The 16,303-nt window shown below is 35.9% G+C and overlaps 1 protein-coding gene across 6 annotated transcripts in view; it reads left to right on the top strand.

Moving 5' to 3' along the window:
* Positions 1 to 16,303, top strand: part of Musk (muscle associated receptor tyrosine kinase) — a 104,558-nt gene that overhangs the window by 75,535 nt on the left and 12,720 nt on the right. For 2 of the 6 annotated variants that reach the window (XM_020173797.2, XM_020173795.2), the window contains 3 exons: positions 5,256 to 5,519; positions 12,110 to 12,285; positions 12,957 to 12,980. In XM_020173797.2, coding sequence (XP_020029386.1) covers positions 5,256 to 5,519; positions 12,110 to 12,285; positions 12,957 to 12,980 — 464 coding nt within the window. The remainder of the gene's footprint in view (positions 1 to 5,255; positions 5,520 to 12,109; positions 12,286 to 12,956; positions 12,981 to 16,303) is intronic. The other 4 variants (XM_020173798.2, XM_020173796.2, XM_020173801.2 and 1 more) reach the window with 2 other exon arrangements.

Raw genomic sequence — 16,303 nt, 5'->3', positions numbered from 1 at the left:
TGGGCACTGTAAACTTTTTGAAAATTTTTAATGTCTAAGCCTTGTAATATGCTTACAAGATGATGATTGATGATGGTGGTGATGATGAAGCTAAAGGTAGATGACATCTACTAAACACTGCATATCAGGTACTGTACTAAGAGTTTTATGAATTATTTAAATGAATCCTCAACTCATCCCTATGAAATAGGGACCATAATCATCTCTATTCTCAGAAAAGAAACAAAGGTCTCTTCGAACAGGAGAGATACACAGCTAATAAATGATGAATTTGAAAATGGAACCCAGGATCAACTCCAAAACTCTCCTTCATAGATTTTTCTAGGAGATAAGAAAGAGTATTTTATCTTATAATATTTTGCAAATTACAGGGCTTCATATGCAGTGCTTATTAAAATTGACTTTCATAAAAACGCTATAAATATGATCACTATTTCCACCTAATTTTGCCATTGAATAAAACTGATACTGAGTGATTGTCAATTACTGTAAGAATGACTATTGTAGTACCTTTATGAGCACTGGTTTTCTTATTTTGACATTTCAATGATTTTATGAGAGAACTATCACTATCCCCATTCTTTTGTATGAGGAACCAGATGCACCAAGAGTTACATAGACCAAATAGGTAGCAAGCTCAAAGCATCCACCTGAGTTGACATTGACAGACTCAAGGACCCCAACTCATAACTATTACACTGAGCTGTCTTACCCCAGATAGCACAGTAACTGAGCAAAGTGTGGAAGTCCAACCATTGATTTAAATTCCATAGAATAATATCATTTATTGCATATCAAAATTTGATTTGTTTTAAGTCTTATTCTAGTTCATACAACTTTGATGCATTTATTTACCCAATGAATAGTTATTGACTTATTACATGGCTATCATAGTTCTAAGAGACTCCACAGTGAGGCTGAATATGTACTGATGAAATATATGACATAAGTCTGGTAAAAGTTAAATTAAGACGTAAGTGATTTGACACTGAAGAGATGCCCTTTATTGTCACTTACCCTGTAGCACACCCACCCTTCTTGTGCATTTTTAAGCCAAGTGTTCTATTCTTGGCACCATATTGGAAATGGAGACAAAAACCCAATTGTATATCTTCCCTGCCCCAGAGGAATTTATATTTCATAAGGACACACACAAAGATGAAGATTAATTACAAGACAACATAAACAATGAAAAATTACAAGTTCCGATGGCTCAAAGTACAGACAAAGATAATTCACATGAAAATAAACTCAAAAAAGGAAATTTAAACTCATTGGTAGCTAAATAAATGCTAATTAAAGCACAGTTTCATGCTGGGCATGGTGATGCGTGCAGAGGCTGCAATGAGAGGCAAATCTGGGTTACATAGAAATTTCCAGCTGCCTAGGCTACACAGGGAGCCTCTGACTCAAAACAAAACACACAAAACCTCATCCATTTTCCACTCATGATAACACAAGTGTTCTCAAACACTGCTGGTGGACAGAAAGTTGCTATAACATTCACGTTTTGAACTTGTCTGTTTTTATTATGGACCATACACTGGTTGTATCTGTTGGCTGAGTAAATCCACTTGCAATCCTCTCCTAAGGAAATGGTAAAATCTATGAACCACAGCACTCCACACAGCTTTTATTCCTATTGTGGTAACATATAAATGATCTATATACCTACCAGTAAAGGAAATTGATATGTGATTAAAAGCTATGTGTTTGAAAAATAATTAATGGCATAAAGAAAAGTAAATAATATGCATTCACAGTGTAATTCTGATTACATTTTGTGTGTATACTAATTATAACTGATATGCGTGAAAATATGTATTACAATGTTTTTATTTGGCTAATACAATTTTCCAATTTTTTAACTTCAAATTTGTCTTCTTCATACCACTTCTTATAATAAATAGGCATTAGCCTTAGTCAGAAGAAACACAAGGGGTTTTTCAGAGGAGGCATGTCCTTCTTGCTGAGGACATGGGGTTTGGCATTTTAGAAAATGACACTTGATCTGCATCTTAGAGCAGAAGTTGGCCCTTCTGTGAAGGGCCAGATATTACCCACACTCTGCTCTGTGAGCCATACAGGCCTCCTTGCAACTGCTCAGCTCTGCTGCAGAAGCACAAAAGCCACCACAGACAATGCATGAACAGGAGGAAACGCTTCTGCTCCAGTCAAACTTCATCTAGAGACAATGAAATTTGAATTTCATACAGCTTATATGTGTTGTGAAGTATTTTTCTTTTGAGTTTTTGTAACCATTAAAAAATACAAGCCTAGCACCAGTGACTTATGCCTGTAATCCTAGTTACCCAGGAGGCTGAGATCTGGAGGATCGCAGCTCAAAGCTGGCCCAGCCAAAAAAAGTTAGTGAAATCTCATGGCATACCTGTTACCCTAAGCTACACGAGAGGCTGAGATTGGGAGGATTATGGTTCCAGGCCAGCCTGGGCAATAAAGAAAAACAACTTTGTGAGATCCCATCTCAAGGAAAAAAAAGCTGGGAGTGGTGGCTTATGCCTGTCATCTCAGTGATGGCAGGAAGCATAAAACAGGAGAAGCACAGTTCAGGCTAGCCTTGGCATAAATGGGGACCTTATTTGAAAAATTACTAAAGTAAAAAGGGCTGGGCATGTGGCTTAAGTGGTACAGTTCCTGCCTAGCAAACACAAGGCCCTGAGTTCAAACTCCAGTACTGTCAAAAATTAATTAATAATTAAAAAGATAAAAATGAAAATTTTCCTTTAAACAAAAACCTTAAGAAAACTATATGTATGTACATGTATACAGTGCTCAGCAAAAGTGACAATCACAGTATATATTATGTGAAAACGGAAACTAGTTGTAAGTCTGTGTAAAAGCATTTTGTCCTAATTGACCACATACCAATGTTTTAACATAGCACCAAAAATTATTAGTGTAGTTTTGAATCTGAGTTTTGCTTTAAGAATTTTTATTAACAGATTGGTGTGTGAATTGTATCTGTCGACCTCTGAGTTAGCAAAAAAGGTACCAGGCACAAAGGGATTTAAAAAAAAAACATTTCCAGTTGCTTAAGAGATGAGAAGTGGCACAGAACCTTGGCTACCTTTGTTGGGAAAGTTCAAGGTGAAAGAAGGAAGTTTCTGTGTAAGAGAAGATTTGTCTGTACCCAGACAAATCCAGGCACAGTTGTCAAATGTGCCTCCCCTAGAGAGAGAGGATACAAGGTATGGAGTTTCCACTAGAGCAGAGAGGAATTATTGTCCAAGTCGGACATGGCTGGTCATGTGCAGATGCCTTGGGCAAAGGGAGTAGATGTTGCTTTCATAGAAACTGGAAAGTAACTTATAAAAATGTTTTGTTGACTGTAATTGATACAAGTTGAAGTAGAGAAATGGGAGGAAAGGATGTAGTAAGAGTCCTTTCAATATTCCATTTGACCACATCTGTTATAAAATTGAAAGGGGAAGTTAGGTCCTAATATCCATTGTTGCCTTTACAGAAAGGGGAAGCCAGCCAGGTTTAGTTTCTCAGGAGGAAAGACAGTGACTAGTGTTTTTGAAGAGATGGCCCTGTAGGGTATTCCAGAACAATCTGCATTCTGTGAAGGGATCCCTGTGACCTCTGCCCCACTGCTCAAATGAGCAACAGGACCAGATGCTTCTAGGATTGCCCCAACAGCAGTCCTAAGAACAATAGGCAGAGAAGCGTGGCTTTAGCTGGACAGGGAAGGGTTATATCATATGCGAAAGGCCACAGAAGACACCAGTAGGATGTCTGTGAATTCGACTCATTCCCCAGTGCTTGCTGGGAGCTCCTTTTTAAATTTTTTCAATGATAGATGTAGGAGGTTGAGGGACAGAATGTTCTAATTTGCTTCCATATCTTGCATCTAAAATTTGACCACTGTATAAAATTTGAGGGTTATAAGTCTCAGCAGAAGAGCAGGGAAAAAGGAAAAAGATGTGGTTAAAACACCAAATGTGTAACTAGGCTACAAACGATAGATGATAGATAGATAGATAGATAGATAGATAGATAGATAGACAGACAGACAGATAGATGATAGATAGATAGATGACAGAAAGGTAGAAAGATGATAGAAAGATAGATGATACATAGATAGAAATATAGATGATAGAAAGAAAAATAGTTGATAGATAATTTTAGATATATTCTCCCCCCATCTCTCTCTTTGTCTCTCACTCTGGCACTGTGTGTGTCTTCCTGTACATTCATATGCTTGGATTGTGAAATTAACCCCAAAATAGATATGCTGACTGAAGTCCTAAATGATCCTAGGACTATCATAGATGTGGAAAACGAATGATAATCACATATTTTATAGTTTTCCCAACATGCAAAGGGTTTCACAAGCTAGTGACTTCAAGCTATTAGGAAGAAAAAACAAAAACTATAGGAAAGATCTAATTTTTATTCAAGCCTATTTTTTTCTTTCATTGTTTCCCTTTCTTTTGCATTATATAGTTAATAATACGTAACGATTCAATTCTATTAAGCCATACTCAGATTGCTCCAAAGATTTTCCTAGGGATTTTATTCAAAGAAGCAGCAGAAATCCGCAAGAGAGGGATTGCATAAATAGTAGGATCACAGTCCAGGCCAGACATAAATGCAAGACCTTATTTGAAAAATACCTAAAGCAAAAAGGGTTGGCAGAATGGCTCAAGTGGTAGAGCACCTGCCTAGCAAACATAAGGCCCTGAGTTCAAACACCAACACCACCCCTCAAAAAAAAAAAAAGACCCAATGTGAGTATTCTACACAGCTTGGGTACTTCCCTATCATAACACATGCATAAACTATGTTCTTCAAGCTGCAAATTTTTTGATGAAAGCAACGATTACGTTCTATCATTTGTTAACCATCAGAATGAATAGAGTTTTCAGATGCATTCCTTGGTTTGTGTTAGCTTATTTGCAAGAAGTATGTGAGTTGACTCAACTAAGAGCAACAGAATTCTATTTAGAATGCAAATAACAAAAATACCCAAATCTACTCAGCCATTTAGAGCTCCTGATGCTTTCTACTCACTTATCACTTTTGGCCTTTATTAAAAACCTCGGGGTAACTAAAGATGATATAATTGTAGCTGGAAGTGAAGGCAATATTCAAATGAAGCATTTAATCGATTACTAGTACAATTTCCCCGTTTCTGTGATGCAGATGTGATAACAACAACAACAACAAAAAAGCAGAATGAATGCCAAGAAATAGCATGTGACTGGAGTGTTGTTCACTGCTTCTTTCAGTAAACCACAGAAAGATAACAAAGGTTACTGCGCCCAGTACAGAGGGGAGGTGTGTGACACTGTCCTGGCAAAAGATGCTCATGTGTTTTTCAACACCTCCTACTCGGACCCTGAGGAGGCCCAAGAGCTACTGGTCCACACTGCCTGGAGTGAGCTGAAAGCCGTGAGCCCATTCTGCCGGCCGGCTGCTGAGGCTTTGCTCTGCAACCACGTCTTCCAACAGTGCAGCCCTGGAGGGGTACCTACGCCCACACCCATTTGCAGGTAAAACTCCAAAAACCAGTGAATGGTAAAAGCCCATTGTCCTGTCTGTAAATAGGAAGAGTTTGTAAAAGAAGGTAAAGACAAAGTCTGGCCTTCATCCAAAAGAGGAGAAAAATAATAGGAAAAAAATCCTACCATATAAATAACTCATGATAATCTTTAGTACAAAGACTGAATTTCTAGAAAATAATCATAAAACAGATAATATTCAATTGCTCTTGCTATTGTTCACATCATATTCAAGATCCCTTATCCTATCAAAATCCTGACTTCCTGCCAAATAAACGGAGACATTCTGTTTAACCTGGACCTCATTAAGTAAGCTAAGATGAAGGAAATAGAGACAACACTTTGAGTGTTTTAGCATTACTTGTCAATCAGTGAAATCACGATGAGCATTTCACAATATTAAAGGAAGTGCATTTCCTCTTACAGTCTAAATACTGATACTTATGCCTAATTTAGATGGGAGTAGTTACAAATAGATGTTTCTCTTTTTCCCCTCACATCCTCACCAGCATTTTTTTTAAATTATATTATTGTTGTGCTGGGGGCACTTGTGACATTTACAAAAACTCTTACACTATATCATAGTTGAATTCACCACCTCCATCATCCTCCTTTATCCCTCACTCCCTCTATTCCTGGAACAGTTTTAACATGTGTCATTTTTCTAGATATTTCTTTAAAACTGCAACATTCATTAGACAATGAAATTTATAAGTTTATGTTTAATAAATTGTCCTTGCCTTTATTTTCTTCTTACATAAAAGATAAGAATCAGCCTGATTTTTGAGTCAAATAAAGTCCAATATGGTTCGTTCTCTTTCTAGATGTATGTGATCTTGGCTAAATTTCAGTTTCCTCATCTGTATATTAGAATTTAGGAGATTCAAGGATAAATTGCAATCCTGGAATATATTAGAAACTGGATAGACGTCATTGTTCCTAAATTTTCTTTCAAAGAAAACATGAAACTACCAACATAGCACATTTCCATATCTTTTTTGATAAAACCAAGAATTAATAAATTGAAATAATGGTAGGGCATATTAGAAAAAAGACCACAATAAGGTCATTAAAATAGAGTGCTCTATTCCTAACCCACTACAAAGTTTGAGGGTTTGTTGACACTGTAACAACAATCATTTTCTTCACCTAAGAAGGCTGTATTGTGATCAGACATGATCTCTAAACCCTCCTAGGGATCCTGGCATTCAAGGAATCCCTCAAGAAGAAAGGGAAAGAGGAAGGAAAACTGAAAAGAGAATGGGAAAAAGAGTGGGTGAGAAGCAAAACTTTGTCTTACTGACAATTAGGTTACACTGTTTCAAATGTACTTCAGTTAATAAAGAAACAGTGCCTCTGTGGAGTGAGGAATAAAAGAATGATAGAGGGGGTGAATTCAGCTATGATATAGTGTAAGAATTTTTGTAAATGTCACAGTGTACCCCCAGCACAACAATAATATAATTTAAAAATGCTGGTGAGGATGTGAGGGGAAAAAGAGAAATATCTATTTATAACTACTCCCATCTAAATGAGGCACGAGTGTCAGTATTTAGACTGTAAGAGGAAATGCACTTCCTTTAATATTGTGAAATGCTCATCGTGATTTCACTGATTGATAAATAATGCTACTTCTTTTAAGTTTAGATTTCTGTTTCTTGGTCTTATTTATAAAATATCAAAGGTATATATTTGAAGTACTTATCAGTAGTGGAATCCTTTACCTAGAATGTATCTCATGTATAATCACATTAAAAGGGGTTACCAGAAAGAATGTCACTGTGGATTCTGTCAGTCTTCTCCTTAGCACCACTGATGTAATTTGTGGTGATCACTAGAATGGTTGTCATACTTACACAGTGACACTGGGGTGAATCAGCTCAACATTACCAACAGATGCTTGAAAGGAGTAACAGGTAGACTAGAAATGTTTCTTTTTTGTAACAGTCATTCTGGTTTTCTAAGTAGGAAAGCCATGTGATTCCATTGTATAAGAAACAGAAGATACAAAAAAATCACAAAGAAGAAAAGAAAAATCTTAAGTGAGCTTGACAATTTTAAGTCTCTTTTTGAATGTTTCTTCTTTAAAGCCTTTCTCCCTGTTCCACTGGATTGCCCATTAATCTCTAATAAAATTCTAAGAGTATGATCACCTTAGTGATAACTTACTTTTCACAATGCAAAATGGACCTTTGATTTTCTTCAGGTTTTTTTTTAAATTATAGACATTTTCATATGTACACAAAAGTAGAGCCCATGGTACAATGAATGCCTGTGTACCTATCACTCAGATTTAATGATTACCAACTCACGGTCAGTCTCATTCTATCCCTCCTTACCCAGCACTCTGCAAGGACATCCCCAACTATTGATTATGAAGTAAATGACACATGTCATATTATTTCATTTATAAATATTTTGGTATAAATCTAAAGGAAGAAGAACTGTTTTATGTTGGTTATTTTTTGAAGCATAATTTGCTAATTTAATTTTTTTGGTAGTCAAACCGGTCTCTTTGCTTTTAATTTCTACCTTATTAATGTTCTAGAACATGTGCTCAAATCTTGTCTTAAAGTTTGGGAAAAGTTGACTGCTAGCTTACTGCATAGAGTTAGCCTATGCAATATCAAAGTTTTGCATCTTTTTTTCTCTTTTTTAATATTGAAAATAACTTACCTGTGTTGCTTTTGAGGAAAAAAAATGCCTTTCATTGAGATTTCAAGTTAATTACAATAACATAATTATCTCCTAAATCTAGGTCATTTGTAGTGTACTTTTGTTCCCCTAATGCCAATTGTTATTAGATAACTATGTATTTTTATTAGAAAATTATTTTCACTTTTTTAATCTTCATATGCAAACATCTTATTCCCATTGGAATGAAAAATATAATTTAAAAAGTTCACATTTTTGTATTTTATGGAGAGCATTTTTGTCTGATGTATAACTAATAATTATAAAAATTGCACATTTAAGGAAGACCAAGTCTCATCTTTAAAGGTACAAAATTTGCATGTTATATAAACATTAAAATCATCAAAAATTAAAATATGCGATCCTTCTGCTCTTGAGTTTCATCTGCTTGATCCAATAATTCAATAGTGATACATTAAACTTTTTCACACCAATTATTCTCCTAAGAATGTTTCCATGAGATTCTGACTTCTGCTTTTTATAGCTAAAAAAAAAAACTGAACTAAAATTGAACTTATTATTAATAACTAGTTAGTTTTACCATCAGATGTTCTCATTTTATGTTTCCTTGCTTGCTTGTTATGTCTTCAGAAAGGTTTCTGTTTGCTTGTATCCTTCAAAGTGATCCAAAGGTCTTCGGCCATTTTCTAGTCTTTTAGTTACTTGTGAAATTTTTAGAAGCAGACTATTGCTCATGGTTTTTGAACTGCAAACCACCATTTGATAATGCGTGCCTCTTTCCATGGAGGACAAGGACTTTCATTTCTTCAACAAATATTTCTTCATCTATTGGGCTCCAACCACTACTCTAGGTATTTGGGATATATTAATAAATGTAGTAAAAACTTACATGTGACCTTAGAAGATGTTACATGTCGGGGAAAAAGAAAAAAAATCAACATTAGGGTAAGGCAGATAAGGAAGGAGGAGAAAGTTGTCATTTTAAAAATGGAACAACCCAGATGTGATGACTCAGGAATGTAATCCCAGCTCCCTGGGAGGTAAAGACTGGGAGGATTGCAGTTTAAGACCAGCCTAGGCAAAAAGTTAGTGAGACTCCATCTCAATCAAAGCTAGATGTGGTTACATATCTATAATCCCAAACTATGTATGAGGCATAGGTAAGAGAATGGCGGTCTGAGGCAAGCGTGGGCAAAAAGCATAAGACCCTACCTGAAAAATAACCTAAAGCAAAATAGACTGGAGATATGGCTTAAGTGGTAGAGTGCTTGCCTGCCAACTGCAAGGTCCTAAATTCAAGCCCCAGTACTGCCAAAACAGATAAATAAGTAAAAACAATGTTTCAGAGTAGGCCAGAATTAGCATAATCATACTGAATCCTCTAGCTTGTTCTTTGAAACTGTATCTGGAATTATGAGCCAGATAAGTAGTAGTTATTATATTTTATTTGCATGTGCTCAATTTCTGGAACACTTAATTTTTGATTTCTAATTATATATAAGCAAATACTTGGAAGTGATCTCTACATCACTTACCCTTGATACTGACTGTCACTCATTTCATAGAAAAGCTTTCTTTTTCTTAAATCCTCAATTTTGATTTAGCTCCTGTTCATTCATCTTTTGCTCATTCAACTCTCATTCAACAGGAGTAGGTGCTTCTTAGATTAAGTGTAAATTCTTTCTGTAATTATATGTACATATATATATTTCACATATAGATATGTCATGTGTGTGTCATATATGGATATACAACACATTTTTGAGCACTTAAGTTCTCTGCTACATTCAGTTTGCCTCAAATCCTATGCACTCTGACAAATTTTTTTTTTTTCACCATGTTGGCAATGAAGAGGAGCCAGTGGCAATCATCAGTTTTCTTCTTTGTAGGGAATATTTTTTTTCTCTTGCCAGATGGTAGAAAAGAAAATTTATTTAATCCATGAAAAGAGATTCAAAATACTTGTAAAAGTCATTTGGAGATGGATCTCCTATAATGGTTTTCTCTCATATAAGTAATATAAACATAATGACTAATATGTTTTAAACATGATGTCTTTTTCATCTTAAAGTGTTTTCTTATACTATATCTTTGATTTTTTTTATGTGCTTTGGTTTTCTGGTTGGGAACAGTGTTGCTGGTGCTTTGGATATCTTACTCACTCTTTCTTGTCAATTATCTCACATTCCATTTTCATCTGATGGTCTTTCTGCATTTAATTAAATATTCAAACTGAACATTTGTTTCTTTCTTACAATGCCATTTCTTTTCCATTTTCCAGAAACATTTTAAATCTTTCAGTGTTGACTTTACTTCTTTGTGATTTTAATTTCCTCTAGTTACTGCCATTTTCAAAGTAGCTTATTTGTAGTCTATCTTTTCATTTCATCCTGCTTTTTCCTTATTAAAGAAAATTCTTATAGAGATATGCTTTGATTCATGGCAACAAAAATAGAACCCAAAAATCTATTTTATAATGTCTTCCACCATTTAGAATAAAAAACTTAATTTCCCATACATCTGCTTCCTGCACACCACGAGAACGGCAGTGTATTCATGTGTTCCATATTGACTTTTTTTTTTTTCATTTTTCTTTTATTATTCATATGTGCATACAAGGCTTGGTTCATTTCTCCCCCCTGCCCCCACCCCCTCCCTTACCACCCACTCCACCCCCTCCTGCTCCCCCCCCTCAATGCCCAGCAGAAACTATTTTGCCCTTGCAAGGCTCTGTGCTGTTTGAATGTAGGGACATTCTTGGACAAGCCAAGGGTAAGATCCAGTTACAAGAAAAAGCAAGCCAAGTAACACTCCTCAAGACTCATAAGCTTCTCAGAAGCCCTCACAGCCTTGTTATCCCACTTCTCCTGCAGATATCCCCCAAATTTTAAATCCCATCGTTATACTCATGATCCCTGTTGAAACCCATGACAGTCATAGGCACAGCCCTTTCATTCCACACGTATCTGTTAACCTGAACTGGCAAGCTGGACAAGCAGGAGTATAGGAATGAGTATTTGTAGGACAGCATTGTGGCCCATGTACAGGTATGTGTACAACACAGTTACACACACACACACACACACACACACACAATTTCTCCTATCTGAATCTTTCAGATGGCAAATGAAAGAACACCAGCTGTATTCTTTAATCATTCTTTCATTTCCTCTTAGTATTAATCCTACATATCTTAATTTGGAATTAACCAGATTTCTCCTGGGGCAGTTTGTCATCCCCAAATACCATTAGTCCAACTAGTCTCTCTTTGGCTCCTCCACTTATCACACAATTTATAGATAAACACAGCAGCTTCATATTCAAGCAGTCACTAAACCTGTCTTTCTCTGATGGAACCACAGGCAGCCATGGGACAGGAGAGTTTCTCCAGAGGAGGACAGGCTAAGGAACCACCTGCTGTCCTGTACACTCCAGGGAGGAGGTGCTGTTGTGCTTCAGAGGACAAAGCCAGCTGAAGCACAGATTGTGTTCCTCAAGCCCTGCTCATTAGCCCAAGATTATAGAAAAATCTCCCAGGCTAGAATTTGATTGAGTGTTATCCATGATTTTTAGTTTGTATATTTTTAAAACTCTACATACCATATTTCTGTAACTTTATAGTTATTTTAATATGAGAGAAGACATATCAGGGATTCCTAATCTAAGCCCTTTGAGATTTCCTTTCTCAGTATTATTAATTACATTTAAAAAGAAAAACAAGATAATATTTCATCTCACAGCACAATATACTATATCTCATAGAGTCTCACATTATTTACAGTTAAGGAGTCCTTTCAAAAATGCTTTTGCAAGCACAGGCAATGTACTATGATGAGGATTTGAAAATACAGAATTTAAGCTCCACCACAAATTTGGCTTTAACATGCCATGATTCATCAAGTTGTGTTCTTCATTCAATATTTCAGAGAGTACTGCTTGGCAGTAAAGGAGCTCTTCTGTGCAAAAGAATGGCTGGCGGTGGAAGAAAAGACCCACAGAGGACTCTACAGATCTGGAATGCACCTCTTCTCCATGCCAGACTGCCACAAGCTTCCCAGCATGCACTGGGATCCCATGGCGTGTACCAGGCTGCTACATTTAGGTAACAAAAGTTTCCCCAAAAGTCTTTGGAAGTTAAAAGAAAATAACTATTTTAAATAAGCTAAGGTGTGAACTTAAAGCTCCTAATATTTCTAGTCTTCCTAGGCATTCCTAATTTTTTTTCAGTTTTGCCTTCCTTACAAACTTAATAGCCGAATCCTAATGCTATCCTAATTGCATAGGTTAGCATACTTACTTCATTTGTTCTAAAATAAATTAAAGGGCACTTTTAATCACTGCTTGGATCTTATCTATTTCATAGGTGATCTATGAGAGCTTGTAACATTTTCTGGAATGCACAGAAAAATGGTTAAAGAAGACCTCATTCTTTGTCAGAAGAGTAGAATAGAGAAATAGTCATCTTTCTTAGTTTAGCCAGTGAAGTAGACTTTTAAGCATGCAAAAATCAGCCCTATGCTTGAAAATGCTGATCTCACAAAACTAAATCACTGCATGTTGCTTTAATGAACTTCATTTGTAAAGAACTATGTTGCTATCCCTAACAGCTGGTTTAATTTCAAAGTCACAGCTTTCACATTTGAATGCAAAGAATGTTTTCCAGTTGTACAGTAAAAAGCTGAAGGAGGACTTGCATTTTTTAGCATTCTCTCACTAAATACGTGGGGTATTTGGATGCTCACTTAAAACAAATTTTTATCCTTTCCCCCTCAGATCATAAAAAAGAAAACCTAACAAGTAAGTAATTTTGTCTGTGCTCTTGAAACCTTATGTGTATGCAATTGGATTCGTGCATGTCGATTTACACTCACCCTTCATGGTGTTCAGAACTGAATGTCCAGTGTCTCCACCTCAAGAAAGAGCATTGGTGCTCTCAGCTTAGAGCTTCTAAGTAGGCCATAGAGAACACTGTACTTAGTGAGTGACACAAATAGTATTTCCTACTTCAAGGTTGATAACCTAGTTTATACATCAATAAAATAAGCCAAGTTTAAAATGTCATCTTTGATTTTGCATTCATGATTTTGTGTTACTAATTATTTATAGATAAAAACAAATATTTTCTCTTTGAGCTGATTCAAGATCTTTGTGATGTCTTTTTTTTTTTGGAAGATAAGTGTTTTCTGTTTTGGAGGGGGTGTTGTTCATTTTTTAAAGTTTATTGTTGGGTTTTTGCATGAGAATTCCATGTTAATTATAGAAAATTTTAAATAGGCACAAGAAAAAAATTGAAAAAGAAAAAAAATCACCTATAATCCTGCTTTTTTCAAAAATTTTTTCATAATGCTAGGATTAACCATGCTACTCTAGCAAGGAGGAAACTTTTCACATCAATAATGGCATTTTCCCAACATTTTATCTATTGAATAGTGGGTTTCTCCATAAGGGGTACTCAAACAGAGTTCTTCCTTCCTTCCTTCCTTCCTTTCCATCTAACTAAATAATGACCTTAAGATCAAGTCAGGTGAAGTGACTCATGCCTGTAATATTAACTACCTGGGAGACTGAGATCAGAAGGAAAGTGGTTCCAGACCTGCCTGAGAAAAAATAGTTGCAAGATCCCATCTCAGTATAAAAATGCTAGGCATGGTGGCCTTCTCCTTTCATCCCAGCTAGAATGGGAAGCATAAAATAGGATCATGATCCAGTCCAGGCCTGGGGAAAAAGTGAGACCCCATGTCCAAAAGAACCAGAGCAAAAGGGATGGAAGTGTGGCTCAAGTGGTAGAGCACCTGTCTAGCAAGCACAAGGACCTGAGTTCAAACCCCAGCACTGCCAAAAAAAAAAAAAGAAAGAAAGAAACTGGCATTGGCTTTTCTAGTAAGAGCCATTAAGTGCAGTCTATAGAGTTCGCAAAGCACTCAGATATTTCTTGGTTTCTGAGTAATCTAAAGGTTATTACCAATGCACTTTGAGGGGTGATGGAAGAATTTTTAAATCATTTGTTTATCTATGCATTATTTTCTCCTTGCTTGAACACAGGGACTAGAGTGTAAGTACTTTCTATTTTTTAATAACCTCTTTTGCAGAAGTGAAATATCTTTTGAGGGCAGGTAACACCTCTGCCCTGTGTACATTAGTTGTCTGCTAGGCACTTAACTCTATAGTATTGCCTACTCACTATTTATATCTAACTTAAATTTACTTTAGAAAGCCTACCCACTGTTCATAAATCTGATTCGGTGCTGCCCCTGTGTGTTCACGAGTACGCTGTTTTTGCTACTCTTATCACACTTCTTGTATTTTATTGTAATTATCTAGTTATTAATTTGTTTCCCATGACAAGCAAAGACTTGTCATGACCACCACAGTATTCCTGATACTTAACAGACAATATAGATTTAATGAATGCATTAATATGCGGATAAATGAGTGAATATACTCCTCAGGTGTCCAGAGTTTGGAAAAGATAAAGAGATAAAATTGATCAGGGAAGAAAGAAAAAAAGATAAAAAGGAGAGTGACTAGAAATTCAAATTGATAATTTGGATCTAAAGAGATAACTGATATAACTCTAGGGAAGATCAAAAGAGACAGATCAGAAGCAACAGTTAAGGAATAGCACAACATAACTGTCCTGGAAGGACAAAATGTTTCTATTTATTCATTGTAGCAGTCTACAATAAATAGTATTTTCTGCATTCAATTAGCAGGTTTACACAAGAGACAATGATGGCATATGAGTTCAGGGGATAGGACCAATTAGGCTTTCTGAAATAGGGTAAATAAAAATGTTAAAACCTTCATAATTAAAAAAAATATATGTTTAGTTCATGATGAGCTATTTCTGGGTGCTGTAACAACTTCTGTTAAAAATAAACAAAAACAAAAGGTACCTGTGCAACAAAAATTCGAGATTATATAGAAGTTAACATGCCCACAAATATGGACTACCTTATTTCATTCTGCAGTGAGATTCTGGCAAGTCACTGTTGGTTCCATGGACTCTAGAAATTTAAATAGATCAAACTATTTAATATTTCTGAACTTTTTTAACATTTCTGGACATAAGAAAAGATCTGAGCCATTAAAAATTCTCATTGTACCAATTATGAAGTATCGAGAAAAGACCTGTCATGAACTTACAAAAATCTGCTTGTGAAGTGCTGTAAAATCCACCAGTGAAAATTACATAGACAGAAAGGAACCTGAATGCTTAAAAGGTGTTTCAAATGTATGGCATCAGACCAGACAACAGCTTCTGTAAACTTCAGTTGTTCATGCTTACTGGAGAAGTAAGACATAACTCACAGAGCTGTTCTTCAAATTACACGAGGTAAAAATTGTGGTTATCCAATCATATAAAACACACAGGTATTAGATTAAGATGGATCTACATGTGATATTACAAAACGAAGAACAAGACCAAGATTCAGACATCTAAGACCAGAGTACTACATGTGTGTATCTGTAAAATCAGGATTCATCATATCCATGCATAAAAACTAGTTTTGGTTGGATGTAGAAAATATGGAAATCTGCATTTCTGTGGGATTATAGGATAAGATTTACTTTTCTTTTTTTCTCTATATTGTTGTGCTGAGTGGATGTCACTGTGACATTTACAAAGGTTCTTACAATGTATTAATTATATTATACTTGAATTCACCTCCTCCACTGCTCTCCTTTATCTCCTCCCATTCCTGGAATAGTTTCAACAAGTATCATTTTTGCATTTACATGCCTGTATACATACTTTTTGCACCATATTCCTCCTCCTACCCACTTTCCCTGCCACCTTCCCCCTCCCACCAGTGCCTACAGCCCCACCCTAGTAGACTCTGTTCTGCCCTCCTGTTCTCTGAGTTTGTAGAAGACAAAAGATAAAAAGAAAAACATGATATTTTTGCTAGTTTGAGATAAAGATAGCTACACAGGGGGTTTCTTTGTGATGTTTCCATGTATATATGTATTACAGTTCCATTTGGTTCATCTCCTCTAATTCTCTTCACTCCTCCCTAATCCCCTTCCCATGGTGGCCCCAGCCAGTTTAAGATTTCTACACTAATTCCTGTACAGAGAGCACAGCTAAATCCATATAGAAAGATGATTGTTCAAAC

This window comes from Castor canadensis, chromosome 13 (assembly GCF_047511655.1).
Source record: "Castor canadensis chromosome 13, mCasCan1.hap1v2, whole genome shotgun sequence".
In the NCBI taxonomy this organism is placed as follows: domain Eukaryota; kingdom Metazoa; phylum Chordata; class Mammalia; order Rodentia; family Castoridae; genus Castor; species Castor canadensis.
Note: the sequence above shows the minus strand (reverse complement) of the source record. Positions and strands in the feature narration are given on the sequence as shown.